This window comes from Pavona decussata, unplaced genomic scaffold, assembly GCF_977016875.1.
Source record: "Pavona decussata unplaced genomic scaffold, jaPavDecu1.1 SCAFFOLD_315, whole genome shotgun sequence".
Taxonomy (NCBI): Eukaryota; Metazoa; Cnidaria; class Anthozoa; order Scleractinia; family Agariciidae; genus Pavona; species Pavona decussata.
This window is the reverse complement of record NW_028145706.1, coordinates 635398-650434: the sequence shown is the minus strand read 5'-3', so window position 1 is coordinate 650434 and position 15037 is coordinate 635398. Positions and strand designations below refer to the sequence as shown.

Sequence of the window (15037 nt, the reverse complement as noted above, 5' to 3'; positions counted from 1 at the left end):
GCATTCGTATTCTACGTCATCATCATCGTAGTAGTAGCGGAGCTCCCGCGCGCGCCGCAAGGCGCGCGCGAGCGGAGCCCCATAGCTAAGAGATTTTGGTAAACCCATCAGTGCGAGAAATTTTGGTTTGGTTATGACGTCACTTGTGTCCATCCATACGACCGTACGCCCGTACGCCCGTACGCCCGTACGCAGCACCACATGGAAACTAATCTGAAGCCTGTGCTGCCACCCGCGTTTGTTTGGCGGGAATTCAGTGCGAATGGCGTGAGCTGTTCTGTCGCCCGCGTTTGTTTGGCGGGAAGTTGCATGGCCAACTAATAGTTTCAGAGAAACAAAAAAACAATTTTGCAGACAAGAAAATACGAAGTCAATTTATGATTTCATATTTCAATATGTCGACAAACGAAGAAATAGGACAAATAGGAGAAAGAGAGATAGAGAGAGAACAAGAAAGCAGGCGACAAATAAGCGATGTTCGACGTGAAAGAGAGCGACTGAGAGCACTAGCAAACAGGCAAAATATGAGTGCCAAACAACGGGAGAAAGAGCAAGACAGATCACGAGAAAAAAGGCGACAATATGGTGACGAGCAGCGGCAGAAAGAGCGGGACAGGGCTCGGGAAAACAGGCGAAATTATGATGAAGAGCAGCGGGAGAAAGAGCAAGACAGATCACGACAAAAAAGGCGACAATATGGTGACGAGCAGCGGCAGAAAGAGCGGGACAGGGCTCGGGAAAACAGGCGAAATTATGATGAAGTGCAGCGGGAGAAAGAGCAAGACAGATCACGACAAAAAAGGCGACAATATGGTGGCGAGCAGCGGCAGAGAGAGCAGAACAGGGCTCGGGAAAACAGACTGAATTGTACTGAAGAACAACGGGAGAAAGAGCAAGACAGATCACGAGAAAAAAGGCGACAATATGGTGACGAGCAGCGGCAGAGAGAGCAGAACAGGGCTCGGGAAAACAGACTGAATTGTTCTGAAGAACAACGGGAGAAAGAGAAAGAAAGAGGTCGTGAAAGAAGGAGGAGTATAAGTGACGAACAGCGAAAAAGAGATAGAGAAAGGAAGCGAGAGAGCAGGCGAAAGAATTCAAGTAACGCAGAGCAAAGAGAAAGAGAAGGAGGTGAGTAAGTTAATCTTTAGCTTAAATAGATCACAGTCAATTATAACAATTATACGTGTAACTGCACTGCAAATAAAAGATTAAATAGAGAACCTTTTCTTCTATTTAATATAACAATTATAGTAATAATAATACAGTATAACATTATTATATTACAATTATAGTAATAATATAATTATATAGTCAATTATCAAAGTCAATAGTTGTGTTACTTTTTATATGTCACGTCATGCGTAGAGACATGCAGATGCCAGCAGTTTTTTAAAATTGTTTTTGTTTACCAACCACGGTACGTAGAAGCCGTCGAATTCGGCTTTCCTCGTCGTTAGTCTGCATAAAATTATGTCTAGAATTTGTAATTGTCAGAGGAATATCATCCGCTATTGGAGCCAATTAAGGTCTGTTCTTGTTTGTGATCTGATTATTTTGTTTTCAGTCGAGGAATATGTACGTGAAGATGGCGGTCATGGACAAGACGCATCAGACATACCGTCGAGCTTATCGCCTGTCGAAAGAGAGTCAGTTCAGTTTGGTCATGAACATGCAGGTGAAAAACATTGTACATTCATTTAGATAAGAGTAGGCTGTGGTTAGTATGAGATTTTGAATAAGCTAATTGTAGTGAAATGACATGTAAAGAGAAAATGGCGGCAGCTTTAATTGTTGTTCTTAAATTCCTTGTTATCACCGTAGTCGCTTGTCAAAACAATAGCAAACGTCGAGTTTGGCTTTCGGGAATATTTCTCATTAGTCATATGTTTGGAATTACAGGCTTTTTTGGGAATTTTTTAAGCTTTTATTGTGTGAAAAACATTGATACACATTAATACTCCAAATAGTGTTCGCTACTAGAGCTGCCCCCGGTTTTGAATACAGTAGTTGTTTTTGACGATTTGTATTGAATATAAATATTGTGTAAACGACTGTTGTAAATTTGACGTTTCAACTATTTTATTGAAGTTAATATTCATAGAAATAGTCAAAATATTGCTTTGTAAATCTGACAATGAAATCTATGACAGTCATTTAATATTGTATTTCAGCATTGTTTGTGTAAAATATGAAAAAAACAAAAAAAAAAACATGCAACTATGTATCGCTAGAAAATATCATGAATTACAATCTATTTATATACATGTTAACCAGATAATGTAAATCTATTTCAATCATGTAATACTTTATTTGAACTTTCCAGCACCACCTTGCGTGCTTGCTCAAAAATTACCCAAGACGACCGTGCACGCCTATAGTTTCATCAAATCTGGAAACCTTCCCATACTACAAACACATTTCTTACATTTTTTTATTAAAAGATTCCTTGTATATATACACACAGGGCGTTATAGATTGCCTCTTTTGGTTTTAGCCTCTGGGCCAAAACTCTGCGGGGGCAATTATGGAAAATCCTGTTCAGAATGGCTTTCCTCTTCGTAGGGAATGCCATGTCGTAGAATTTATAGCAAAAAGTAAGCTTATTTTTTAAACAAAATTCAGTGCCATTTGGTTTTATTATGCAAACAATTTACTGTGATTTTAAGACGTTAATTAGGGGAATATAGTTAGTAATAATTATTGTTAGAAGAATCTCGACTACTAATGATTCTTGGGCAAAATAATTAGAGTTTGTTTTTGTTTTCAGTAGAGGGAGATGAATACCAGCTGGAATTTGTACGTGAAGATGGGGGCCAAATTGAAAATAATTGCAATGTGGAAGCCGAGACTGAGATATTGTCGAACTTATCGCCTGTTGAAAGAGATTCAGATCAGTTTGCTCATGATTATGCAGGTAAAAACATCAGTTATACATTCAGTAAGAGTGGGCTGTGGTTTAAGTGTGAGAATTTGAAGAAGCTAATTTTAGTGGAATCTGTTCATACCATGGTGGCTTGTGGGTACTGAATATTTACCTACATTTAGCAATTATTCACCAAAGTGGGGGTAAATAGTGATGAATATTTACCGAGCCGTTAAACGGCGAGGTAAATATCCATCACTTTCACCGACACTGAGGTGAATAATTGTTTTAGTATATGCCACACTAGCTAAATAACTAGTGAACCAAAAAATTATTTTACTTCTGACAATACATGTATGCCGACAAATGGTATGAAATTTTAAAATCTTTCGCGTCGCGCGGTAAGCGGTTTCTTATTGTAGAAAGTTCCGTCTCGCTTTCTTGCAGACAAATAAAACTTTTGGAGACACTTGTTTAGTTCCTGACAGTGTCATTTCTGTAATTTTTCTTTGAAATTCGTCTTGTTGTTGAAATGGCAGTTTTCGTAAACAAGGGATTGTATTTTCATTTTTCACCTTAGAATATGAGGTTGAAAAGATTAAATAAGATACCATTTAATGCAGTCAAACCAAACTTTGTTGTCATTTATGTATTATTTTAACAGATGCCTTGTTTATGGAAAAAATTTCCTCTTAAGTAACCGTGGCGAATGGGAAGCCATCTTGTTTCTCTTTTCTGCTGCTTAGAGGTGAATAGTACTTGGCTTAAATCACCTCCAAGCTAGCCAATCAGCGTGCACGAAAGTACTATTCACTTGTGTGCTATATACTAAAATTTGTTATATATTTTTTTTTTTGTTTTACCTCTTTATAGCTACACAATCTTGTACTTTAGAATGTCAGCTGCTCTACTGATTTGTTTTTTTTTTTTTTTTGGTTTAACTGAGGACGGTGCTTACTTTTGTTATTGCGCATACATTCTGCACGGGTTTCCTACATGTAAGTGCCTGCTAATACAGTGATATTGTTGTGCACTTTAAAACTGTGCAGACATTCTGACATAAATGAGATACTGGATCCTGATTGGGTTATTTTTTTTAAAGCAGTGAGAACAATACAGAACAAAAGTACCCCTCCTTGGAGAGAAGACGGTTTAATCCAGTTTCATATGACAGTCATACAATATTGTATTTCAACATTGTTTGTGTAATATTTGAGCAAAACATGAAAAAAAACATGCAACTATGTTTCACTAGAAAATATCATGAATTACAATCTATTTATATGCATGTTGACCAGGTCATGTAAATATATTTCAATCATGTAATACTGTATTTCAACTTTCCAACACCACCTTGCGCACTTGCTACAAAATTATCTGAGACCACCGTGCGCGCCTAGTTTCATCAAATTGCGAATCTTTCCCATATTACAAACACATTTATTTACTAACTTTTTTTATTAAAAGATTCCTTGTATGATATACATGCATCCTTGAGGCTAAAACCCTGCGGGGTAATTATGGAAAATATTGTTCAGAATGGCTTAAGTTTCCTCTTGGTAGTGAATACCATGTCGTAGAATTTAAAGCAAAAAGTAAGCGTATTTCTGAAATGTAATTCAGTGCCATTTGGTATCATTACGCAAATAATTTACTGTGATTTTAAGACGTCAATTAGGGGAATATTAAGTTAGTAATATTATTGTTAGAAGAATCTCGACTACTAATGGTTCATGAGCAAAATAATTATGGTTTGTTTTTGTTTTCATTAGAGGGAGATGAATACCAGCGGGGATGTGTACGTGAAGATGGAGGCCAAATTGAAAATAATTGCAATGTGGAAGCCGGGAATGAGATATTGTCGAACTTATCGCCTGTTGAAAGAGATTCAGATCAGTTTGCTCATGATTATGCAGGTAAAAACATCAGTTATACATTCAGTAAGAGTAGGCTGTGGTTTAAGTGTGAAAAGTTGAAGAAGCTAATTGTAGTGGAATCTGTTCATACCACGGTGGCTTGTGGGTACTGAATAATTACCTACATAATTTGTTTTTTTGTTTTTTTTCTTGCATCTCTTAGCTAGACAATCTTGTACTTTAAAATGTCAGCTGCTCTACTGAGTTGATTTTTTGTTTAAACTGATTACGGTGCTTACTTTTTTTACTGCGCATACATTCTGCGCGGATTTCCTAATACTTTAGTGCCTGCTAGATCAGTGATATTTTTGCACACTTTAAAACTGTGCAGACATTCTGACATAAGCGCAGATAATGAACTCTGATTGGGCCATTTTTGTTAAAACAATGAGAACAATACAGAACGAAAATACCCCTCCTTAAAGGGAACATGGCTTAATCCAGTTTTAATTAATTTATTTATTACAATTTGTGATTAATGTGGAATGTTTTGATCGATGTGAGCATCAATTTTGAAACCCATAGACAGTGCTAATCCTTTTATACATATAATAAAAAGGCTGGGTGCAGACATCTGCTATTTGCTTTGCTGCACTCAGACACAGGCTAACAAATAAATAATTATCAAAGGCATTCATTGGTGAACTTATGGAAAGAAACAGGTTTCACTTGGTTCTTAGGTGGGTGAGCTGAATACTTTGATGATAATTAAGTGTTTAAAGCTTGAGTCCTGATTTGAAATATTCAATGAAAACATTGAAAAAAAATAATGTAAGGGAAATTGTAAGCTTTAAACCTTAATACTGTATGAATCAGGGTCGATACAAACTCAACAGAACTTTATTCTGAGAACTAAGCACTCGGCTACACAGCCATGTTGAAATGAACATACCACAAGAGCACATGGTTGACTTAATGCTGATTGGCTGATCAAGACAATGGACACATCGTAACAAATACAACAAGACCATTAAGGTTTAACAAAAGCCTCATTGTATGCCATCATACGCCTCTGAGACTTTTATACCTATCCTTCCCTTCATGATTGAGGTAATTGAATACTTATGGTCAGAAAGATAGCATGGTATTGTTTTGTTCACCTTGTGTCATGCTAGTGGAAGTCATATTGGAAATTATAATACAGACCTGACTGAACCATTGCTTTATATCTTTTCTTGCCAAAATCAAAACATGCAAAGTTTAAACATAAAACAAAAGTTTAAAAAAATGGGAATTTTAGTGTAAACCACAGAGTGGCTATCCTCTCCATTGTTTCGGGGTCGAATTGGAATTTCATATTTTTGGTTTTTGTGGAGGGAGGAAAACTGGAGAACCCAGAGAAAAACCCTAGGAGCATGGACGATAACCGGCAACAAACTCAACCCACATATGACCCTGAGTGCTTTAACCACTGCGCCATTCTTGCTACCCTGAACATCAATTTTATGTTCGTGTTATTGAATAATGAGCTTGGACTGCAAGTGTATTCAATAGAAAAAGAAATTCATATCTGCTCTTTACAGATCAACTCTGGTGATAAAACTAAATTTGAGTACAGTCTAACCTCCCTTTGCGACCACCTCCCGTAAGCGACCACCTCTCATAATAGCAACTGCTTTTTAAAAATACCATAAGTTTTCAAGTCAAATAACTAAAGATGGAACCTTTTGTAGGCGACCACCTCTCTTAGGGAACCACCTCTTGTGAGCTACCACTTTAAGAGATGATTGTTCAAAATTTTCAATTGTTTTTAACCTCCCATAGGTTGCCACTTGATAAACAATCTGCTGTATCTCTCACGGACAGAAATTGCAAAATGTCTCGCTGTAACATATTGGCCCACATCATTACAGCAGATGCTGTATTAAAATCTAACAGTATGAGCTACTGGAAGTAAACCCCCAAAACAGCTTACCATTGAAACAATTATTGATAACATACACATGCACTATAGACAATAGTGTACACTGAAATAAAGTTTAATGAGGTTGAATCCATTCTATTGATCTTGTAAATAGCATGCATGACCGGTGCTGACTCTCCCAATCTTGTATTACTCAACAGAAAAATTGTGGCGGTAAACAACGTCAACTGGATTATGTAACAAAATAAAAACCGCGAAAGTTGTAGATGTTTTGCGCTTGAAATGTAACATTGCAAAAATGCAATTTACTGTTTGCTCCTAAATCATGCAGTCTAAAGCAAAGTTGAATTACTTTGTGTTTCGTTAAACACTGGCAAAAGGGTTCGGTCCCCGCAATTAATTACCATAGTACATTACCTGAGATTTAGACCCCCTGTGGTCTGACCTCTGGTAAGCGATCACCTCCCGTAAGCAACCACATATCCTGGATGTTAGAGGTGGTCGCTTACGGGAGCTTCGACTGGTATAGAAAGTATGTAAAACATTATTTTACAGTACATAGAGTAGTAAATGGTTTAAAATTCTGGTGATAAATCTTTGAAGAACTGAATAATTTGTCTTTCACAGCAGCTACATGTATATAGCTTCAAGATGAACTCAGTTTAGTAGCCTCATCATTCTTAATCTTCTGTAGTTCCTGATTAAAATCATTTCAGTTGGGGATGAGCAAAGGTCATGGAGAATTACACCTGGCAAAAGAGTAGCTGAACTGTCAAATTTCTCTCCTCATACCCTTTTTCTCATTCCACTAGCTTAACAAAGTCTGGTTCAAAACAACTATAAGTTCTTGTTAGTCGCAGTACTGTTTATTTTCAGGAGCACTCATATGTAAGTTGAGGCATGGGAAGTTGAGTCTCATTAGAAAAAACATTAAGTCATTCATAAAAACAACAATTTAATGCATAAATCCTCAAGTTGCCTTCAGGTACATATACACTGGTTTTTAACATGAATAATTTTTGGTATTAAGAATGATGCTTTTGTTGTTTTTTATAATATTGTTAATGTCTGTAAATTGAATTTGTGTAGTTTTTTTAATTGTTGAAGTTTATTTCAAGTTCAGGTTAGATATCTACATGTAGCTGGATAAAATATGAAATTTATTTATTTATTTACTTATTATTAGGGGAAGACTTTGAAAGAGAAAATCCTGTGTTGGAAAATCCGCCACTTGTAGCGACAAGTTACTCAACATCGCAAGTACAGCAACCTGTTCTGGAAGTTAATGACAGTGACCATTCAGAAGATCTTCAGCTAGTTGCAAGAGCAAGGGCAGTTGGTGTGCAGTATGAGTTTGCACAACGTGGTGCAATGGAAACTGAGGATGACAGGAGAAGGAGAAAGCGACGAAATCAAAGGAGAGTATCAGATGAGGAGAAAAGGTTGCGTGAAGTTGTTGGAGACCTACCACCACCTCCACCAGCAGGATCTAGTCAGGTAGAGGACAATGCGTACTGTGCAATACGTTCATTTGAGGTGGAGCAGATGACGTACAAGTTCGGTTGTTGTGAGGTTTGCAAGGAACGGCGGTTAGAATGCAAAGCCACAGGAAACACGTGCACCCGTTGCAGGAGAGATAAGAAGGTACCAAAAGTCTGGTCTGATGAAAACAATATGGACCCGCTGAGTGTTCCTGAGGAGCTGTCTGGAATGTCAGATGCAGAGCAGATGCTGATAGCCAGACTAGCACCCACTGTGCATGTACACATGTTGAAGCATGGAGGTATCGCGTCAAGGGGACATTGCATTGCATTTCCTCAGGCAGTTCAAGAACCTGCAACCATTCTGCCACGCCTACCAGCAGAGGTCGATATCATTCGTGTGAGAAGACAAGGAAAAAATGATACCCATAAGGACTTCAGGGTCAGAAGGCACCGTGTTGAAGGAGCTATTCGGTTTCTAAAGGATAATAATCCCGCTTATAGTGACATTGTCATAGATGCTGCTCGCATACATAATTTACCGGAGGATGGTGAGTTGCCCAATTTGAGAACTGTTGAGTTTTCTGAAACAGAACACATGGATGACCAAGGCCCAGCTCCACAGCAATTGGATGCTGGTGAAACAGATGGCAACGATGACTCAACAGTTTCTGGAGTTCTTCTTACTGAGCCAGGAGTGAACGTGCAAGCACAAGTCAATGCTGCCCTAAATCAAGTTGTGTCTGAACCAAGGGAAGGAGAGTCAGACGAGGCTCAACAAGGCATGGAACGACCAGTGATCCCATGGCCGACTACTGACGCAACTCCAGCGTCTGAGTTCAACACTCCTTACTTTTTCACAATGGCATTTCCTTGCTTGTTTCCTTATGGAAAGGGTGATTTCCACATAAACCGTCCAATTACATGTCCTGCACTTCACGACTGGGCGGAGCACTTGCTGTGGTATCAAGACGGAAGGTTTGCACGGCATAAAGTATGGAAGTTTGTTGTTCACAACATGATCATGAGAAAGCGTGCCCTGGAGCAGAGCAGGTACTTTGTTGATCAGCAACTAGGTGACCCACACATAACTGTTGCAGATCTTCAAGAGCGACTAGCGAGGGGTGACACTTCAATCACCAACAGGCTCTTATATTTTGGTGCAAATCTGCGCGGTACAGCTCAGTACTGGCATCAAAGGCGCAGAGAGCTTCGTGCCTTGGTTGAGTTCATGGTCAATGAAAAGCGCGGATTGCCTTCATTTTTCATGACTGGAAGTTGTGCAGAGTTTTACTTTCCCCCACTAAGAAGACTATTGGAACAATACATTTTACAGACCACGGGGGAAGAGGTCAACCTTGCCGAAGATAGCAATGCCCGCTTCAAAGCTGTACAAGAAAATACGCACGTGGTGGTAAGCTACTTTGACCTACGTACCCAGTCATACCATGAAAAGGTACTGAAGCCAGTGTTTGGTGTATCTGATTATTGGTACCGCTATGAATTCGCCAAGTCCCGGGGTCAAATTCATTGGCACCAACTAAGCTGGAGAGATGACAGACAGCCACACCAGCTGTTGCATGAAGCTCGTGAAGATGGTTATGACGAAGACGAGTATGCAGCTAGACTTAGCCAGTGGGCTGATGAAAACTTTGCCATGACAGCATCACACCCAGCTGGTAGTGATGAAGAAGGACAGCCAAGAAAAGACCTTTGGCCACCACCTGAAGGTTCGGCTGTAGAAATATCACATGAAAGGGATCCCCTGGTGAAGATGCTTCTGGAAATAGCTGCAACACAAAATGCAATACTGGAAGATCATTTGCTTCTTGTGAACCGAGTTGGGCTGCACAGTTGTTCCGATTACTGCTTGAGGACTCCTCGTCACCCTGAGCCAGGATTGCAGCCAAGAGAACGTGTATGCAGGATGGAGTTTGGAAGCGAGTTCTCCCCAGGGAAGAAACTGCGGAACGACCCAGAAATTGTGGGAGATCATAACGGAGCTCCTCGCCTTGAGATGCCACGTGACCATCCACGTGTGGTTCAGCATTCTCGCTATCAAATACAGTCTTGGAGAGCAAATGGGGACGTAAGCTTGATTCTTTCCAATTCTCCCCCAGACAATCCTAGCACCGATGATATCATAGCAATAATCGATTATGTGTGTGGGTATGCTTGCAAGGATAGTGAACCCACTGGTGCAACTGCTGATCTTTTTAAGGACATGGTCAATGCTGTTGATGCAACGGATGCAGAACAAGTGACCGGCAAGTCAATGTGTGCTAAAATGCTTATCAAGACTGTGGGAAGACGAGATATCAGTGGACCTGAGGCATCATTTGAGTTGAGTGGACTAGCACTTTGGCGATGTAGCCGTTCATTCACGTACTTGTCTATGTCAGGCTCAAGGCGACTTGAACGTGATGGTGAGACTGCAACTCGCAGCACCCCTTTGGATAAGTACCTTGCACGACCATGTGAGGAGCACTCTTCTTGGTACCATTTTGCATCAAAAAATGGTAAGGTTCCTGTAGTAAGTGGTGGTGCAACACACGCAACATGGCCATTGAATGAGGACTACTGTAGAACAATGCTTCTGTTACACTGGCCAAACTGGTTTAACATCCAAGAAGTAAAGGGAGATGCTGAATCTTGGATTGAGAGGTTTACTGATTTCATTTCTAGTAATGAGTGCCCAGCATTCGTGAAGGCCCAGGTTGCAAAGGCACAGCGTTATGCAGAGCAACCACAAGAGCCCGTATTCGTAGAGGATGAGGATGATGATGCTGTAGAAGCCGAACAACAACCAGATTGGGTGGATGTCTATGCAGGGCAGAACCAGAGATATGAGGGTGTGGAGAAGGATTTGGAGTATGATGATGGTGGAGAGGACTATGACTGGAACAGCACCTGCATTGCTCTTCCTGAGGACAAAGACCCCAAGAAATGGCTTGAAGAAATAATCAAAGAAGACGAAGAACGCGAAACGGAAACTACAGGCCTTGAATTGCCACAGGTGTCTCCGTTCTCCCTAAATGAGAATCAGAGAGCCATAGTGAGTCTGGTGTTACACACTCTCTACAACTTTGTTGAAAACCGACCAAATTACCATCCTTTGCGGCTTGTTGTATCCGGAACTGCTGGAACTGGAAAGTCATATGTTATCAAGTGCCTTCAGAGGTTAGTGCGGCAAGTGTTTGGAACAAATGACGCAATAGAGGTGATAACCCCAACAGGGAGTGCTGCCTATCTCGTTCAAGGCAGTACAGTTCACAGTTTCTTACGAATCCCAACGGGGGGAAGGTCTTGCAACGAGCTGACGGTACCTGCAGGTCCAGTGCTAGAGAGAATTCAGAAAAACTGTGAGAATTTGAAAGTTCTGGTTGGGGACGAGCGGTCGATGTTTGGCCGCACCACAATGGGCTGGATGGAACATCATGCACGTTATGCAGTGAACAGAGGAGCCAATGTAGACGAGCTATGGGGGGGTATTCCTGTGGTAGTACTTATGGGAGATGATGTTCAGCTACCTCCTGTATGTGACACTCCTGTCTACATTCAAGATTGTCGCAGTGCTCCATCTAACCATGGCCGTTTGGTTTGGACAACTTTTGATAGTGCTGTGGAGCTTACTGAGATTGTGAGGCAAACTGAATCTGAACAACAGCTCAGAGGTGTGTTGATGTCCTCGAGGACTTATAAAACCACACGCCAGCAAATCCATTGGCTACAGCAGTTTCAGTGGCACAATCTCCGCTTAACACATGGTACAGAACTTCTGGGAAGGATGGACGAACAAGGTCTGTACGTATTTCCAACACATCGCCTAGAATGGGAGCGCAACAAAACTAAGCTACTAGAGTGTAACAGAAAGCCAAACCACCCAGTAGCAAGGATCAAGGCAATTGACAATGGCAGGCATGCACAGAAGGCTGACAGTAGTAAGGCACGAGGGCTGCTACCACTACTGTATCTTTGCCGTGACAGCAAAGTCATGCTGGTAGCCAACTTAAAGGCTTCATGGGGTTTGTACAATGGAGCGGTTGGCACAGTAGTGGACCTTCTATACAAAGATGGTTGCAGACCAACCGATGATCCCACCCCTTTACCTGATGTAGTGTTTGTGCGTTTTCCAGGATACAAGGGACCACCTTACATCAACGAAGATCCGAGCGTCGTGCCAATAGTTCCTGTAAGTCGGTCCACTGACTGTACATGCCGATGCAAGCGTCTTCAAGTTCCATTGAGACTGGCATGGGGAACAACGATCCACAAGTGCCAAGGGATGACTGTGGGTGATGGAGAAGCATTCAGGTATGTTGTGATCCACCCTGGAAAGCAGGACTTTGAAGCTAAGAACCCAGGAGCTTTATTTGTCGCACTGTCACGAGCAAAATCAGCGGGTGGAGAAGGTACAGATCCTGATTTTGCATTTCATGAAGATTTCCTGATAAATGAGGACAGGTTCAAGCCTGTGGACACTCCAACTACCCGTGCTAGAGCAGTGGAAATGGAACGACTGCATGTATTAGCAAATCAATGTAAGCAGAGGGAAGATTTAATAGCAGCATATTCGGAGGAAACCTTTCTCAGAATGGTAGAGTGGGCTCAGTCGCAAGGTCGTTGTTGAGCCACTTCTGAACTACTCTTTTGTATGCTGTAGTCATGCTATCCCCAAAATAATCATTGTTAAGCAGAGTACTGAAGTACAAGTGAGACCACATCTGATGTAAGCATAATGCCTATCCTGTAATCTGCCTGTGTGGTGAAGGACCTCTTATTGGGAGGTCTGTTATGCTGTAATCAGCCTGTGTGACTGAGGACCTTAGTGGTCATGCATAACAAATATGAGGGCCGTCATGCTGTAATCAGCCTGTGTGGCTGAGCGACCTTAGTGGTCATGCATAACAAATATGAGGGCCGTTATGCTGTAATCAGCCTGTGTGGCTGAGGACCTTAGTGGTCATGCATAACAAATATGAGGGCCGTTATGCTGTAATCAGCCTGTGTGGCTGAGGACCTTAGTGGTCATGCATAACAAATATAAGGGTCGTTATGCTGTAATCAGCCTGTGTGGCTGAGCGGCCTTAGTGGCCATGCATAACAAATATCAGGGCCGTTATGCTGTAATTAGTCTGTGTGACTGAGGACCTTAGTGGTCATGCATAACAAATGTGAATGAAGTTATCCTGTAATCAGCCTGAATGACGGGTAGAAGCTAGTGCAGACACTGGTAGAATCCAACATGCTATTATGTATTAGGAAGAGTGTAAGAACTAGACCAAACTTAGAGAAACAAGAAACCATACCCACAATAGCCTGACATCCTAAATGAAGATGGTATCATTGTTGCATGACTTGGTACCAAAAGTGGACCAGATAGCAGCTGGCGATAATGTCACATTGATGGTGTAACTACATGTATTACAGTTGAGTGGCAGATGACAGTCCCCTTAACATGTATGTGGTGTGAGCTGAGATGCAGCCACAGATTAATTGCAAGCAGATGACAGCTCAGAGGTCACTTTACCATGAGCAGATGGCACCTTGTTATAATGTCACATATTGATGGTGTGACTAGATGTAGGAAAGTTGAGTGCCAGATGCAATAATTAATGGCTCTGGGATACACAAGCCCAATTATTGTGCATGTCAATAATTATTGTTATTTGCACTTAAGCTCTGGGATGGACTGCCACTTGATATCAGAAGTGGCAATACTGTTGATGTCTTTGAGACAAATTTAAAATCATATCCTTTTCATTTAGCATTTTTATTATAGTTTCGTATTTTGTAGGTGTTTATCTTTTTTATGTAACAATTTTTTTTATCTTATATCATAGAGTTGTATTAGGATTTTTAACTATTCTTGTAGCTATTTTCCTATTTTATTAAATTTCCATAGTACAAATAATTATTGTTATATGTTATCATTATTATTATTATATGTAGTAGTAGCACTAGTAGTAGTAGTAGTAGTAGTAGTAGTAGTAGTAGTAGTAGTAGTAGTAGTAGTAGTAGTAGTAGTAGTAGTAGTAGTAGTAGTAGTAGTAGTAGTAGTAGTAGTAGTAGTAGTAGTAGTAGTAGTAGTAGTAGTAGTAGTAGTAGTAGTAGTAGTAGTAGTAGTAGTAGTAGTAGTAGTAGTAGTAGTAGTAGTAGTAGTAGTAGTAGTAGTAGTAGTAGTAGTAGTAGTAGTAGTAGTAGTAGTAGTAGTAGTAGTAGTAGTAGTAGTAGTAGTAGTAGTAGTAGTAGTAGTAGTAGTAGTAGTAGTAGTAGTAGTAGTAGTAGTAGTAGTAGTAGTAGTAGTAGTAGTAGTAGTAGTAGTAGTAGTAGTAGTAGTAGTAGTAGTAGTAGTAGTAGTAGTAGTAGTAGTAGTAGTAGTAGTAGTAGTAGTAGTAGTAGTAGTAGTAGTAGTAGTAGTAGTAGTAGTAGTAGTAGTAGTAGTAGTAGTAGTAGTAGTAGTAGTAGTAGTAGTAGTAGTAGTAGTAGTAGTAGTAGTAGTAGTAGTAGTAGTAGTAGTAGTAGTAGTAGTAGTAGTAGTAGTAGTAGTAGTAGTAGTAGTAGTAGTAGTAGTAGTAGTAGTAGTAGTAGTAGTAGTAGTAGTAGTAGTAGTAGTAGTAGTAGTAGTAGTAGTAGTAGTAGTAGTAGTAGTAGTAGTAGTAGTAGTAGTAGTAGTAGTAGTAGTAGTAGTAGTAGTAGTAGTAGTAGTAGTAGTAGTAGTAGTAGTAGTAGTAGTAGTAGTAGTAGTAGTAGTAGTAGTAGTAGTAGTAGTAGTAGTAGTAGTAGTAGTAGTAGTAGTAGTAGTAGTAGTAGTAGTAGTAGTAGTAGTAGTAGTAGTAGTAGTAGTAGTAGTAGTAGTAGTAGTAGTAGTAGTAGTAGTAGTAGTAGTAGTAGTAGTAGTAGTAGTAGT

The 15037-nt window shown here is 40.2% G+C and overlaps 3 protein-coding genes across 6 annotated transcripts in view; 1 reads left to right on the top strand and 2 right to left on the bottom strand.

The window, feature by feature from the left end:
- Window positions 1-11329, bottom strand: part of LOC146454102 (uncharacterized) — a 392508-nt gene extending 381179 nt beyond the window's left edge. For both annotated transcript variants that reach the window (XM_085095881.1, XM_085095880.1), the window contains exon 1: window positions 11210-11329. The gene's annotated coding sequence lies outside the window, so the exon portion shown is untranslated. The remainder of the gene's footprint in view (window positions 1-11209) is intronic.
- LOC146454099 (uncharacterized) overlaps window positions 1-15037 on the bottom strand; it is a 58722-nt gene that overhangs the window by 2426 nt on the left and 41259 nt on the right. The gene's annotated exons all lie outside the window — the stretch shown is intronic.
- On the top strand, window positions 90-14186 carry LOC146454101 (uncharacterized). 3 transcript variants are annotated; one of them, XM_085095826.1, is made up of 5 exons: window positions 90-1131; window positions 1568-1678; window positions 2774-2917; window positions 4639-4782; window positions 7833-14186. In XM_085095826.1, exons 1-5 carry the CDS (start codon window positions 378-380, stop codon window positions 12755-12757), a joined length of 6078 nt encoding a protein of 2025 aa, XP_084951952.1. In that variant the 5' UTR covers window positions 90-377; the 3' UTR covers window positions 12758-14186. The 3 variants fall into 3 exon arrangements, with proteins under 3 accessions (XP_084951952.1, XP_084951951.1, XP_084951953.1); XM_085095825.1 differs by having other exon boundaries at window positions 2771-2917; XM_085095827.1 differs by lacking the exons at window positions 90-1131; window positions 1568-1678 and adding an exon at window positions 2463-2597 and having other exon boundaries at window positions 2771-2917.